This window comes from Marmota monax, unplaced genomic scaffold (assembly GCF_021218885.2).
Source record: "Marmota monax isolate L192 unplaced genomic scaffold, Marmota_monax_Labrador192_F-V1.1 WCK01_AAM20220418_F8-fsc00068, whole genome shotgun sequence".
NCBI classification, from domain to species: Eukaryota; Metazoa; Chordata; class Mammalia; order Rodentia; family Sciuridae; genus Marmota; species Marmota monax.
In genome coordinates this window covers 6,648,829-6,666,014 of record NW_026692352.1, presented here as the reverse complement: position 1 = coordinate 6,666,014, position 17,186 = coordinate 6,648,829, and the positions used below count along the sequence as shown (strand labels likewise).

The 17,186-nt window shown below is 34.2% G+C and overlaps 1 protein-coding gene across 12 annotated transcripts in view; it reads right to left on the bottom strand.

The window, feature by feature from the left end:
• Window positions 1–17,186, bottom strand: part of Emsy (EMSY transcriptional repressor, BRCA2 interacting) — an 82,373-nt gene that overhangs the window by 34,999 nt on the left and 30,188 nt on the right. For all 12 annotated transcript variants that reach the window (XM_058578554.1, XM_058578551.1, XM_058578550.1 and 9 more), the window contains 2 exons: window positions 13,377–13,631; window positions 2,219–2,368 (listed from right to left, as the gene is read on the bottom strand). In XM_058578554.1, the coding sequence (XP_058434537.1) occupies window positions 2,219–2,368; window positions 13,377–13,631 (405 nt within the window). The remainder of the gene's footprint in view (window positions 1–2,218; window positions 2,369–13,376; window positions 13,632–17,186) is intronic.

The window sequence follows — 17,186 nt, the reverse complement described above, 5'->3', positions numbered from 1 at the left end:
ACTCTACTGACCTCTAAATATATTTCCATCTTTTAAAGGGTTATTCCATCATTTTACTAGAGATTAAAGCTGAAGCTGCCAAGAGTTGCCAGGAATATTTCTCTGTAGCTAAAAATTTTCTCCACTTACATATTTCCTCAACTTTAACTGACCTACTAGAATATTTTTCTTTATATCTCTCAAAGGATTTCATATCCTTTCCCACTATTTTGGGGACTTTTCTCTTTACCAAACAGGAATTAGAAACTAACCAGATGAGCCTTCTTTATTTCTTACACAGCCAGTAAGACTATTACAGTATAGTCTCAGACTATTCCTGAAAAAAACAATTATTAGCCTTGGGGAAATGAAAAAAAAAAAAAAAGCAACAACAACAACCAAGGTAATACTTTTTTCAACTTAAATTTTTTTGTCATAATAATAATAATTAGATTCAAAGACTATTCTGATAGCCACTTATATTCCCAACCCCCAAAAAAGTTATTTTAGCAATGTATTAACCTTTAAAATATACATCCATTACTCAAAAAAGGGAGGAGTGAAGAAACATTTAGTAGAATCAGTTTTAACTGGTTACAAACATACATCCAAATTTAAACAACAACAACAAAAACCCTAGTAGAAAGTAAATATGGCATGGGCACCAAAGGTTTGAATACTATGAATCATACATTCAATTTTGGCTTTTGTTTTAAAATAGGAAACACTTATTCTAATATAGACAAACACGGGCACAGTATGATTTTTCACTGCCCTCCCCTAACATGAGGAATCATATATATATACATAATATTAATATCTTTGAGCCAAATGGAGAAGAGTTTAGGCTAAGTACGATATATTTAATATGAGAATAACAGTGTTTAAAATAGAAACAGAAAGTAAAATGGTGGTTGCCAAGGGCTATAGAAAAGGGGGAAATGGAGAGTTCTTATATAAAGGGTATAGAGGTTCAGTGCGGGAAGAGGAAAAAGTTGTGGAGATAGATGGTACTAATGGTTATACAACAATGGGCAAGTACTTTATGCCAATGAAATGTATATTTGAAAGTGGTAAATTTCATGTTATGTATATTTTAACCAAAATTAAAAAACAAAACAAAACATAGGTTCTGGAGTCAAACAGATATGGATTCAAATCTCAGCTCTCTTCTTATTTGCTATGTGACCTTAGGCAAACTGGTTGATGCAAGCCACTGAAAATGGAAATAATAAAGCCTAAAGGAGATTAAATACAATGCTTGTATAGATCTCAACATACTGATCTATAAAGTCAGCTTATAATACTTGAGATAGGTATCATTTTGTACTGCTAAACAGTACAGTCTAAAACTGTGTCATCTAAATACTGGCCCTCCTCAAAAAGTTTGGTTAAGAGTTAAAGACACTTTGGCCATGGGCATAGCTCAGCAACTGGAGTATCTGCCTAGCATTCATGTGGCCCTGAGTTAAATCACCAGCACCACTGGTGGGGAAAAAAGAGTTACAAGATATTTAAAATATTAGTAATGGCTAATTCTAATATTAATAGTAATAGCTACTGAACACTATACTGGGGACTTTAAATGAAATCAAGTTACATACTTGATTTCATTTAAAACTTACAATAATCTATGAGTTAGATATTAGTCTCCCCTTTAAATTAGACAGGGGAAAAGATTTAGAAAAGTAAGTAACCTGCTAAAGGTCACAAAGGATAGTACTATTTACAAGGTCCTACGATATCACTTTCTCAAACACAGGCTGACTGCTTACTCTTTGCATAATGGCATCCTGTGCTTCCCTCAGCCTCAATAACACTTACTATCCTATGACACAGGTTCTTGATCTCAGCAGAGTAAGATCCTGTGTGTTGGCATTGTTTTCATTTGGTCAACAAATCCTCAACAAGCACCTACTTACAGGCCAACTCTCTATATATGATGAATAAACAAGACATGATCTCTTACCCTCAGGGAGCTTACAATCTAATAGGTGAAAAATAAATTAACCACTAGCAAAGTATGAGAAATTGTGGTAAGTTCTATAAAGGAAAAGAACAGAGGACCATGAGAAAGAATAGTAAGAGACAGCCAGTTTTAGGGAGGTAGGTGGATCAAGAAAGGTCTCTCTGAAGAATTATTTCATTAATCTCTCGATCCCCAATGTAGAGAATATCACTGGTACAGATTTTGCTTGATGAACATATGAATGAATGGACTGATGCTCATGAGACTTACCCGTAGGAGTGGTTACCAGTTTAGTTGTCATAATTGCACCATTACTGCTAACCACCATAATAGGGGAATTGCTACTGGTGGGAAGAGTTGCAGTCACTGGTTTAGGTAAGATTTTACTTGGCTGAACCTGTTGTGTGATGATTTTAACACCTTTGAAAGAAGAAAGATGAATCTCAGTACAAAGTTTTTTAAAAACATGTCCCTTATACCAACCCAAGAGGGCAGTAATACATATATTTACTCAGTCTTATGCAAGGAGATGTTTTTTTTTTTCATATTGATGAGACTCTTTCAACTTTTAGCCTCAAATTCCTGTCTTTCCTAATTTTTTTCATTTCAGGAATGAAAGTAAGACATTACATTAACAAAGTTCTTGAAGAAAAATAAATCTTGACTTTTTGTATATGTTGGGATCATATAAGAGCTTTTAAATCAAAGTTAGCAATTGTACTTTTATAAGCAAATAATCTGTTCCACACAAATACTTGGGATGAAAGGAATATCATAAGAAGTCAAACCAAGTCACAATACTATTTTCACTGAATAATTCATGAGACAAAATATTTCACTATAGATAACCACCAAGGATTATAACTTTTTTAGATGGTGACTTAGGTTGAGACATTATGAAGGAAACAGGTCTACATATTTAACAGCCTTAATAATTAAATAATTCTTAATAACTTAATTCTTAAATAATAAACTTCTTATAGTCAATAAAAATTTAAAATTATGGTATCTAGGCATAATTAAACAAGTTACTTAATCTCTGTGACTTAGTTTTCTCATTATTAAGTAAAAATAATATTAGTTTATACCTCATTGGGCTATTGTGAGGATTAAATAAATTCAAATTACAAACTGACTAATACATGACAAAAATTCAATAATTATTATTGTGAAAATAAATAATTATTGATAATATAATATAATAAGCTATAAACAGTGAAGCTGTAAGATGAAAAATGACTTCTATTTCATTAATGACTTCTAATAAAGCAAATATAAAAAGAAGCCACTAAAGAAATAATCACAGACACAGAAAAAAACAAGAGAATCATAAGAGATAATTCTGCTCAATCCTAAACAAATAAACTGAAAATCTGGATTGGATGATATTCTAGGAAAATATCCTTTACTAGAATTGACCCTGGGGGGGCTGGGGTTGTGGCTCAGTGATAGAGTGCTCACCTAGCACATGAAAGGCACTGGGTTTGATCTTCAGCATCACATAAAAATAAATAAATAAAAATAAAGGTATTGTGTCCGTCTATAAATAAAAACATATATATATATATATATATATATTTTAAAGAAAATTGACCTTGGAAAAGAAAGTAAATTAAAATAGACACGTTTACATAAAAGAAATTTTTAAGAACTCCATCCCCCATCAATAAGTAGAAGACCCAGATACTTGCACTGGACAATTCTACCATCCTTTAAAAAATAATAATTCCAATGTACTTAAAACCATTCCAGAGATACATTTCTGGTAAGACAGCATGAAGGCCTAAGCTAATCTACTAATCCAGTGAAAAGTGATGAAAATTATGAAACAATAATCTTGAAAGGCTCTGGAAATGGTTTCTAGGTCAAATAGCAAATGAAAAAAAGAAATCTACTCAAGAAAATCCACCAAAAGTTCATAAGAAAGGCAAGATCCGTGCTATTTGAACTAAAATAGTTTCTTCCTTTGTCCCTTTCAGTTTCAGACTGTTGTGGGCAAGGACACAGGGTTCCTTCTGCCCCTACTCCAGTTAGAGGGCCTTCTTCTTAGAAAGAACAGGACTTAAGCTATCTCATCTTGCCCCTAGCTATTTGTTGTTAAGGCTAAATTCTGAGCAAGTGCAGTTAAGCGGTGGGTGCTTCCTTCTTCTGTTCAGCCCCTAATTCATGGACAAATGCTCTAACTCAGGTGGGGCATCACTAAGAATACTGGAGCACTGATCACCTCAGCCCAGCTTATGAGGCAGTGGATCTACCACCAGGAGCGGGAAGCTTAACGAACTTCACACTGCTCTCCAGATCCAACCTTCACTGAGCACTTAGTGCCTAAAGCAGGGGTGCTACCTGGAGAGTAGTTTACCATTGACCCCACTCCTCCCAGTTCCAGAGCGCTGGCTCAGGGACTAGTCTGAAAATAGAAATAAGTCATAAAAACAGACAGCTCCTACTATCTTCCCAAAGGAACTGACTTCATTTGTACCAGATTATGGATAAGTTCAAGCTTTGAGCATTTTCAAGAATACTGGCGGATGTGGTGAAAGGTAATTGGAAAGAGATTCAAGAATTTAATGAAGACAACAATCTAGATTACAGGCTAATTTATAGAAGAGAACTGGGGAAGAAGAAAACTGAAAGGAGCTCTCCTTGGGGTCAGAACAAGTATCAAAAATGAACCCCAGAAACTATTCTGTCAAAGGATTCAAAATTTGGATTTGTGTATAGAACAATTTGTGTCCCAGGCATTGTTCAAAACAACAGAGAAATTATTCAGCAGTTGTAGAGTTTAATAGCTGGATGTGGCCAGGGGAAAGAAAGAGCCATACTAATATTATTGTCATGCCAAAGTTCCCTGAGGAATAGTATCAGAGTTAACATGGTAGAGGAATAGGGGAAAGTGGGAAGATTGGAATGGGAAAGAGAGTAGAATGAATCAGACATAACTTTCCTATGTTCATATAAGAATACATGATCGGTGTAATTCCACATCAAGTACAACCCACAAGAATGGGAAGTTATATTCCATGTATTTATAATATGTCGAAATACATTCTACTGTCATGTGTAACTAAAAAGAACAAATAAAAAATAAAAACTTTGGGCTGCGGTTATGGCTCATGGCAGAGTGCTTGCCTTGCACAGGTGAGGCACTGGGTTCAATCCTCAGCACCACATAAAAATAAACAAACAAAATAAAGATATTGTGTCCATCTATAACTAAAATATTAAAAAATATATTTAAAAAAATAAATAAAAACACTATAGAGGAGGGGGTGCAGGAGGGAGAAGGAAATAGACTTCTAAAATAACTATCTAAATAACCAAGCAAATAACAATAACAAATTCTTGGAGGGAGGAGACCAGTACTTGGCTACATTATATTACCTAAATGTCCAATTTCCAATAAAAACATTAGGGGACATACAAAGAAACAGGAAGAAATAATGGCTGAAAACTTTCCAAATTTACCAAAATGCAATAACCTACACATCCAGATAGCTTAAAAAACTTCAAGTAAAATAAACATAGAAAGATCCATAGTAAAAATGCTAAAATTCAATGTTAAGGAGAAAAATCTTGTAAAAGAAAAACAATTCATCACTTATAAAGAACGGACATGAGGTTAACAGTTTACTTCTCAGTAAAAACAACAGAAGTTAGCAGGGTGCAGGATAAAATAGAGCTCAAAGAAAAAACTCACTGGAAAATCCTATAATTCAGCAAAGCTATCTTAACAATGAAGGTGAAACAAAGTCTTTATCATAGAAGTAAAAACTGAAAAAATGTGTTACCAGTACATCTGCCTCACAAGGGACACTAACGGTAGTTCTATGACTAGAAGGAATATGGAATAAGAGAATAATGTCTGTTTTTCCCACTTCTGTTCAATACTGTACTAGAGGTTCAAGTCAGGGAAATTAGGCAAGAAAAAAGAAATTAAAATATTCAGATTGGAATAGCAGAAACTATCTCTATTGAGATGACCTGATCTTTTATTCAGAAAAACTTAAGGAATCCACTAAAAAAAAAAAATTCGTTTTCTTTCCTCTTTTTTTTTTTTATTTTAGGACATGGGGTCCACTATGTTGCACAGGCTGGCCCTGAAATCCTGACCTCAAGCAACCAACCTGAACCTGCCTCAGTCACCTAACCCCCCACCAAGTAACTCAGACTATAGGGACACACCAATGTGCCAGGCTAGGAAAATCTAAATTATGGGAAAATATATCATGTCCACAAATCAAATGATTTAACATTAAGATGATAATATTCATCAAATTAATCTACAGAGTAAATCCAATTCCTATTCTGATGACTTTTGTAGAAATTGATAGGTGAATTACAAATTTCATATTACAACTGCTGAATAATTTCTCTGTTGTTTTGAACAAGGCCTGGGACACAAATTGTTCTATACATAAATCCAAAACAGAAAAATCCCACTTTAAGATTTCAAAACTTCATACAAACCAATGGAAATCAAACCAGTACATTACTGGCATAACACACAGACACAGACCAATGGAACAGAACTGAGTCCAGAAATAAACCAATACACCTATGGTCAACTAATTTTTTTACAGAGTTACCAGGACAATTCGATGGGGAAAAGAAATATTTTTTCAACAAGTTATGCTGGGATAATTAGATAGCATATACAGAATAATGAAATAGGACCTTGTATTTGTCTGTTTTTTTATTACTACACCAAAATCCTTGGGACAGGCTAGTTTTATAAAGTAAAGAGGCTTATCTAGCTCACAGTTTTGGAGTATGAAAGTTCAAGATCATTGGCCCGACTGATTTAGCCTCTGGTGAGAGCACTGTGGTAGATGTGTAAGCAAGAATAAAACATCACCAAAGAATAATTCATGGGTAGAACTCAATTGTGTGTGTGTGTGTGTGTGTGTGTCTATGTGTGTGCTAGGGATCAAACTAAGGGCCTTGCACATGCTAGTGCTTTAACACTACACTACATCCCCAACCCTAGGCTGTCTTGTAACAACAGACTCTCACAATAACTCAGGGGTACCACAAGAGTTTCTGAGGATAGCTGCTCAATGACCTAAGGATCTGCCATTAGACCCCATCTCTTAAAGGTCCACACCACCTCTCACATTATCACTCCGTGGACCAAACTTCTCACACATAAACCCTTATAGAACACACTCTAACCATATCCAAACAGCATACCTTTACTTCACACAATATACAAAATTAAGTCAAAAATGATCAAAGATACCAAAGAGGTAAAACAAAGTGTTAGAAGATAGGAAAAAAACTTTATGATCTTGGGTCTTGGCAAAGAATCATTAAATATAACACTAAAAACACATGCAAAAATGGGGCTGGGGTTGTAGCTCAGTGGCAGAGCATGTGTGAGGCACTGGGTTCTATCCTCAGCACCACATATAAATAAATAAAAAATAAAGGTACATCAACAACTAAAAAATATTTTTAAAAAAACACATGCAACAAAAGAAAATGATATGAACTAGACATCATCAAAAATTCAAATTTTTTTGTACTTTAAAGGATATCAACAAGAAACTGAAGAAACAACTAAAGAGAATGGGAGGAATATATGCATATTGCATGTGATAAGAGTTTAATATAAGCATATAAATTCATACAATTCAATGGCAAAAAGACAAACAACCCAATTTAAAAATGAGCAAAGAATCTGAGTAGGTATTTCTTCAAGGAAGATATGTGAAAGGTCCAACAGGTACATAAAAAGATGCTTAACATCCTTGTCATCAGAGAAATGCAAATTCAGACCATAATGAAATACCACTTGTTAGAAACTAGGATGGCTAGAATCAAAAAGTAGGAGAACTACAAGTATTGGCAAGAATGTAGGGTATTTGGAATTCTCATGCATTCATTGCTGGTGGGAATGTAAAATGATGTAGTTCTTTAGAAAATAGTCTGGCAGTTTTTCAAAGAATTAAATATAGAGTTATCATATAACCCAGCAATTCTAATACACACACAACACACACACACAAACGAAAACTGAATATTCAAAAATTCATACACAAATGTTTTTAGCAGCATTTTCATAATTGCCAGCAGGTAAAAACCATCCAAATATATATCAATGTCTATCCAAATAAACAAACACATGCATACCCATGTTTTTAGTAGCACAATCCACAACAGCCATAGTACGGATCCAGCCATGGTGTTCATTAACAGATGAATGGGCAAAGAAAATGTGGTATTTGTTCACAATGGATTCAATCATAAAGAAAAATGAAATTGTCATTTGCAGGAAAGTAGATGGAATATAAGAACATTATGCCAAGCAAAATAAGCCAAAGATCATGGGCTGAATGTTTTCTCATATGTGGAAGCTAGACAGAAAAAAGGAAAAGAAAGGTGGAGGAGGGATCTCATGAAAAATCTAAGGGAGATCAGTAGAGTAAAGGAACCAGGGGGAGGAAGAAGGGGAGGGAAGGGGAAATACTGGGGAATGATACTGGCCAAATCATATTATGTGCATGTACAAATATATAACAACAAATCCCATGATAACACACTAATAAAAAATACAGAAAAAAAGAATCAAATACTAATATATGCAACAACATACATAAACCTTAAAAACATGTTAAGTGAATAAAACCAGACACAAAAGATCACATATTATATAATTTCTTTCATATCAAAGTACAGGATATGAAAATCTAGAAATCAAAAATAATAGGGAGCCAGGCATGGTAGCTCGTGCCTAAATAATCCCAGCACCTAGGGAGGCTGAGGCAGGAGGATAGCAAGTTCAAAACCAGCCTCAGCAAATTAGCAAGGCCCTAAGCAACTCAGTGATACTCTGTCTCAAAAAATAAAAAATAAAAAGGGTTGGGGATGTGACTCAATGTTTAAGCATCCCTGGGTTCAATCCCTGGTACTAAAAATAAAAGAAAGAAAAAGAAAAGAAAAACATAACAGGGGATGCTTATGGATGGGTACAGGGAGTAGGAGGTAATAGCTAAAGGTTATAGGGTTTCTTTTTGAGGTGATAGAAATGTTTTAAAATCATAATAGATGATCTGTGAACATATTAAATACCACTGATGGGCTGAGGTTGTAGTTGTAGCTCAGTGGTAGAGTGCTCACCTAGCACGTGTGAGGCCCTGGGTTCCATCCCTAGCACCACATAAAAATAAGTAAATAAAATAAAGGCATTGTGTCCAACTACACCTAAAAATTAAATATTTTTTAAAAATACCATTGAATTGAACACATTTAATGAGTTAAGCAAATGCTTTGTGAAATAATCTCAAGAAAACTTGATTTTATTTTTAATTCACACAAAAAAGGGAAATTTTTAAAATTCTTGCTAGGAAGCACACATAACATGGAAACAAAAACCCGACGAAGCCATGAGTGGTGGTGCACACCTGTAATCTCAATGGCTGGGGAGGTTGAGGCAGAAGGGTCGCAAGTTCAAAGCCAGCCTCGGCAAAATCGAGACGCTAAGCAACTTAGTGAGACCCTATTTCTAAATAAAATACAAATAGGGCTGAGGATGTGGCTTGTGGTCAAGTGCCCCTGAGTTCAATCCCTGGTACCAAAAAAAAAAAAAAAAAAAAAAATACACCTGACATGAACTGTACACACACACACACACACAAAGACTACAGATGAATGTCAAAATAAATAAATAAATAAATAAATAACTGGATCACAAATAAAAATGTAACCAAAACACCTCAGAAACTAGAACCTTGCCAAACTAGTAAACAGTGTATATACATATAATTAAATCCCCTTTTTACTAGAAAGATAAAACTATTTCAAATACAGAGTAATATGCAGGGGAAAAAATCAACTGTGATAATTTTTTTCAGTATATTATAATACCACATTACACTAAACTAACACTAAGGAAGTAGAACAAAATGATATATATATATACATTATAAATAAATCAAAATTGAATCCTAACATATTTTCAAACAAGCTAGAGGAAGGCAAGAAAATACAAACAGAAAAACAAGAAACAGAAGAAACAAACAGAAAACAAATAATAAAATAGCACTTAAGCTCTACCATATCAACAATTACCTTAAATGTAAGTGGTCCAAAGACATAATTTATAAGACAAAGACTGGCAGAGTGAATTTTAAAAAACCCAACCACACTATGTTCTGTCTACAAGAAAATCATTTCAAACACAACACACATAGGTTGAAAATAAGATGATGGGAAATTATATATTGTTGAGATAATGAATCCAAAGAAAACAGGAGTGGCTATCTTAATTATAGATAAAGTAGACTTTAAAAGGCAATACAATTCACTGTGTCCAATCAACATAATACCTGGCAAATCCAAAATCACTATGGTTTTCTACTACATGGACTAAATATACTAATGTGGGTTTGATATCATCATTTTGTAGATTATGTGTCAAGCTTTCCAAATTGAAATTGGAATAAAACTTCAAGAGTGGAAATAAAAATAAAACATCATCTTTTTTTTCCCCCTAAGAAAAGTAGACTTCAGAGCAAAGAAAATTACTGAGGGAAAAAAAAAAAAAAAAAGGGATACTAAATAATGAAAAAGAACCAATCTACCAAGATATATGATGTTTCTAAATATATATGTATGAAACAACAGATGCATTAAAATACATGAAGGAGGGCGGGGTTGTGGCTCAGAGGTAGAGCGCTTGCGTGAGGCATTTGGTTCAATCCTCAGCACCACAAAAAGTAAAATAAAGACACTGTATCCACCTATAACTAAAAAAATTTTAAAAATAAATAAATAAAATAAAATACATGAAGCAAAACCACATAAATAATTCTGGGGTGAAGTCCTACAAATATAGTTGCAAACTTTAACATTTCATTCTGACCAGTGATAGATAACCATATGAGAAATTTAACCATATAGGAAATCTAACAAGACTACAGGATAACTGCCAGGCTTGGTGGCGCATGCCTCTAATCCCAGCAGCTTAGGAGACTGAGGCAGGAGGATTGCAAGTTCTAAGCCAGCCTCAGCAACTTAGTGAGGCTCTAAGTAACTTAGCAAGACCCTGTCTCTAAATAAAAGATAAAAAGGGCTGGGGAGGTGGCTCAGTGGTAAAGAGCCCCTGGTTTCAACCCCAGGTACCAAAAAACAAAGACAAAAACCAGGATAAATTAATAACACAAAGAACAAGATCTGACTTACACATTATACATATGCACCCAATATTAGTATATTTCTTTAAGCACCCGGAACATTTACCACAGTAGAACATATCTTGAGCCAAAAACAAGCCTCAACAAATTTAAAATAACTGAAATGATAGTATGTTCTCAGACCACAGTGAAATCAAACTAAAAAATCAATATTGAAAAGACCATAGAAAAATCTCCAACCGGTTTAGAAATAAAATAAAACACTTATAAATAATCCAGGGATCAAATAGGAGGTCTCAAAGGAAATTTTAAAAACACACAAAATTGGATGAAAATGAAAACACAACATATCAAAACATACAAGATATGAGGGAAATTTATCACAAACATATTTATACAGATGTAGACATAAATGTTAAATGCTTAGAAAAAGTCTTAATAATGTAAGTTCCAATCTCAAGAAAGTAGAAGAGCATATAAATCCACCCAAAATAAAAGTAAGGATATAATTCTGAATTTGAAAACAGAAAAATGATGGGAAGGAACAATCAAAAATCTATTTCTTAAAAAACAAAAATACTTGGGCTGGGGTTGTAGCTCAGTGGTAGAGTGCTCATCTCACATGTGGAAGGCACTGGATTCAATCCTCAGCACCACATAAAAATGAAAATAAGGGTATTGTGTCCATCTACAACCAAAAAAAAAAATACATTAAAAAAACAAAAAACTTCAGGCTGGGAATACGGTTCAGTGATAAAATGGGCTCAATCCCCATTACCACACACACACACAAAATCTTCAATAAAATAAATAAACCTTTTACAAGTCTGACAAAGAAAAAGACATAAAACCACTAATATAAAATGAAACAAGGAACATTAATATAGATCCTGTTGCCATGAAAAGGATAATAAGGAACTAATACTAACAAATATACATATATACAAATATATACACACTCATAAATTTTGATAACTTAGAAGAAATGGACTAAAAATCATAAATCATCAAAATTCAACCAAGATGAAACAGATAATCAGAATAGTCCTCTATTGAAAGAAACTGAATCATAATTTAAAAGCTCCCAAAACAGAAATCTCCAGGCCCTGATGGTTTCATGTAAAGAATTAATGCTAATGTTATACAATCTCTTTCAGAAAATAGAGAAGGAAGAAACACTTCCAAACTCATTTTATGAGGTCAAGCAAACTGAAGACAGTACAAAATAAGAAAACAACAGGTCAATATTTCTGATGAACAGAAACAAAAATTCAAGCCAGCAATGTGTAAAACAGAATTATATATCAAAACCAAGTAGGGTTTATTTCAGATATGCAAGGCTGATTCAACAGAAAAATCAATCAGTGTAATCCAGCATACTAACAGACTAAAAAAAATCATATCCATTGAACAGAGAAAAGGTATTTAACAAAATCCAACATCTATTCATAACAAAGTCCCAGAAAAATAGGAGGGGTACTTCCTCGACTTGATAAAAAGCATGTTCAAAAAACCTACAGCTGGCATCATACTTAACGATGAAAGCGAATGCTCTCTCATCAATCATTCAACAACATAGTACTGGGAATTCTAGCCAGTGGGAGAAGGCGGGAAGAAGGCAGGAGAGCAAGGAGGCAGGGAAGGAAAAAGAAAAAGAAAGGAAGGAAAGAAAGGAAAAGGAAGGGGGGAAAGAATGGAAGGAACGAAGGAAGGCAGGCAGACAGGGAAAAAGTTTTCTCTATTTATAGATGACATAATTAAAAAATTATTCTAGGCTGGGCACACATGCCTATAATCTCAGCAATTTAGGAGGCTGAGGCAGGAGGATCATAAGTTCAAGCCCAACCTCAGCAACTTAGTGAGACCCTGTGTCATAATAAAAAATAAAAAAAGGGCTGGGTATGTAGCTGAGTGATAAAGCACTTCTGGGATCCATTCCCAGTAACAAAAAAGAAAAAATGTAAAGGTAAATTATTCTATGTATGTAGAAAAATCTCAAGGAATTTACATAAATATTCCTAGATATAATAAGTGAGTTCAGCAAGGTTTAAGGACATACATTTAATACCATTTTTATACACCAATGAAAACCTCAAAAACTGATACTAAAAATCACAATGCCATTTATAATAATTCCAAGAAAATTAAATACCTGGGTATAAATCTAACAAAACATGTACAGCAATTGTCAAAGACAACCTAAATACATAAACACACCATGTTACGGACTGGAGGACTCAGAGAACGGGTGATTAGGAAAGAGGTAGCATATCTTGTAAACATTTTCCAATTACCTGACTCCTGTTTGATTTGGATGGTAGGTTTGATACCAGGTGGCAAAGGGGACTGCTGAGGCTGTTGCTGATGAGATACCGGAGAAGGCTGGGCCACTTGTTGCTGTGTCTGTTGTTGCACTTGATGTAACTGCTGCTTAGGAGACTGTTGATGCTGTTTAGGAAACTGTGCGAGAATCTGGGTTGGAGCACTCACTAGGCTTTTGGGGGAAGGAAGTCTTGTTGATGCCATTTTGATTGCTGATGTAGATACACCTATAGAGAGGTAAAGAGAATTTGACAGGAAAGCATAATTAAAATTGCTTTAGATTACTACAGTAGACAATAAAGTCCAAGAAATTTAACAAAAACTATGGTTTTCTGAGCACCTTGTAAGATATAATGTATGGGGCTTTATATATTTGATGCCTTGTCCTCAAACTGCAAGGTAGTACTGCTCTCAGATGAAAACAACTGATTTTCCCTTGGTGAAGGGTAGAAAGAGTAGCAGACAGAAAATTTGCAGAAAGATCTCTCTATAGGAAGTGAACTAATTATTTAATCCTATATGCAATACATATTTTTAATATTACTTTTCAAGTTGTCATCACCCAATTTAAACATAGCATCAGATAAAATAACTCACACTTAACCATTTGTCTTCTCAATTATTTAGCATGGCAAAGTAGCTTTTCTATATCTCATCGCTAATCATCTATAAATTCATTTCTTAAGAACTCTTGGTCATTAAATAATCTTGTGAAAAGTTATAAGTGTGCATATGCAATATATCCACAGTTAAAATTCTGGTGGTTCTTTTCAGTAGTATATTGGTATTAGCAAGCACACTCAGATAAAGAGTACTAGTAACTTCCACTAAATATATATGAGTTTGAAAAGTTCTTCCCTCTCTCTCAGAATTTTCAGCTGTAATATTATTGTAATTTATTAACTCTTCAACTGGACATTGTCAATGAGTTAATATTCCTAGCAGGAACAACTAGAATATAACTCACCATATTAATTTTTTAAGTTTTGCTGAAAAGATAAAAAGAAACTAAGTATAAGGCTGGGGTTGCAGCTCAGTGGTGGAGTGCATGTGTGAGGCACTGGGTTTGGTACTCAGCACCACATAAAAATAAATAAATAAAATGAAATGAAGGTATTGTGTCCATCTACAACTGAAAAAAAAATTAAAAATTAAAAAAAAAAAAAACCTAAGTATAAACAGCCTAATACTCAAGTACTAGGGATGTTATTTAACACCTTCTTCTACCACATTTCTACCATGGCAAATACATGCATTACAAAATAACAACAACAACACATTCTCTTTTAATGCAGGGGATAGGTGGGCAATCTTTTGGGTGGAGGGATTGAATCCAGAGCATCCAGCAAGGCAAGTACCCTACCCCTGAACTACATCCCCAGTCCTAATACCACATTCTTACATAAATGTCTCTCAAGAATAGCAAAGATGGAGATGGATAAACCTTAAGAAGTCAGTCTCTATAGGCTCAATGTCCTCATGTGTTGTAATTTTCCTTTCCTTACAATTCTGCAAGAGTTACTGTGCGGATTATGTAAAACCAAAGACGAGGAACACTTTTCATTTCTTAGACATTTCCCCATCTCCTTCACTCCCACCCATTTCTTGAAATCAGCTTGTTGGAGCAGAAAAGGAATGCAAGTAGCAGATTCTAGAGGCAGGTTCTCATTTAACTCAAAGAGAGGACATTGGGAATTATCCCTCATTACAGTACCAGGTTCACATTCTTCATTATGGTCTATTAGGGGCAGTGCTCATTGTTAGGAGTCATTTTTGTGACATATGTATTCTATATTGCTTAATCATGTTGAATTAGACTATCTCTGGAGCTGAATTAGACTATCTCTGGAGCCCCTTTTGGTGCCAACATTTTATGAGTTTATTATCCAATGAGTATAAAGTGTTATACAAGTGAAAGATTATTTTTAAACTATTTAACCTCTATATTACCTCTATATTATAATATTATTGTATTATATCCACATACTTTTTTTTAAAAAAATGGGACAATTTCCTTTATAATAAGAAAAATGAATATAACTTACCTGAAAGCTTTAGAGTTCTTCAGTATTGTCAAACAATATAACGAGTAAACCTCTGTGAGGTAAAAAGATTTTCACTCCATATGCTTTTTTTTTTAGTTGTAGTGGTATATATTTTATACATGTATGGTGCTAAGGATCAAATCCAGTGTCTCACACGTGCTAGGCAAGCGTTCTACCACTGAGCTACAACCCCAGCCCTCCATACACTTTTGTATAGGAAAAGTATCAGATGTAAAAGCATTCAGGGTGACTTAAGAATCAAAGAATTCTATTTAAATCATGCCTTCAACACATAAACACATAACAGCCTGTTACCTGAATGATGTACTTAGACTCTGAGTATTTATTCATTCAGTAATAACTCACTGAACACAAACTATATGCTACATCTTGGGGAAACTATTTTGCGAATAGTCCCTACCTTGGGGAGGGTTCAAGTTTAGAGAAGCCTAGCATAAATGAGGAGCCGGGTTTAAGTCCTAGCACTGCAAAAACAAAGCATACAGGAGAAAATAATCATATGTGATCACACAAATCTATCCTTTCAAAGAAAGGGGTTATGTGTGCTTTAACAAGTAAAAGGTCCTCTTCCTTTGCCCTTAGGTTCCCAAGCAAAGGGGTGGCTGGGGAATGGCATTAGAACTCAACTAATGTGAGGCAGAAGTATGTAGGTTATCAGATCTAATGGAGGGAAGATAGGGAAGGGGGCCATAGCCTGAAGGATGAGAAATAGGTTACATATTAGAGGACTGATAAAACAAGCTAATATATGATGGTGGAGGCTAGGTTTTCCAGTATTAAAGTAGGGAAAGAGAAAAGTAGAATTTAACATGCAGTGTTTGATTGAAACTGGATGTATCAGTATGAACAGTTTTCAACATATGGGAAATACACGTAAACATAAATATGTGTGTGTATTAATGTGAGTGAACATGTGCATGTAGACACACACGCACAAGTTTTTATACGCACATATTCTCCATCAGTAAACATATTTAGCACTCATATCTTAGCTTCTACTTATCACTTTCCACTAAACAAACTATGGCTCCTTGGAGAAATAGCTGATCCCAAGGCTGGATTAGCAAAAGTACAGGATGAGCTTGATAATTACCCCCAGATTTTTTTTCACCCTCTTTTATAATTCCTTTAAAAAACAAACAAGTGCCTGTTTAAGCCTATTAACAAGGCAAAGTTCATATAATAGAGGTTTGTACATATACAACAACCATAACACAAAGATGGGACAGAGGAAATACATTCTAACATAAAACCCAAAGTGTCTTATTGTTTGAAGGTAGATTGTCATAAATTTAAAATGCATATTGTAAGCTCTAAAGCTGGGTTCTCAATTGAGGGCAATTAAGATATTTGGCAATCACTGCAGACACTTTTTACTGTTGTGGGTACACTACCAGCATCTAATAGTTAAGGCCAAGGATAATGCTAAACATCCTACAATGAAAAAGTCAGTCCCCACAACAAAGAATTATCTGGACCAAAATGTCAATAATATGGAGTATAATAACACTGAGAACATATGCTGGAATACCTTACTTTAGGATACCTATTTTTTTAAGTGTAACTATTAAGCCAATGGAGGAAATAAAATTGAAATCCTTTTTTTAAAAAAAGAAAACACAATAAACTCTAAAAAGGACTGGAAAGGGAACAAACAACAGATAAGATAAAAACAACTGTCAAGATGATGAACTTAAGCTAAATCATATTGATATT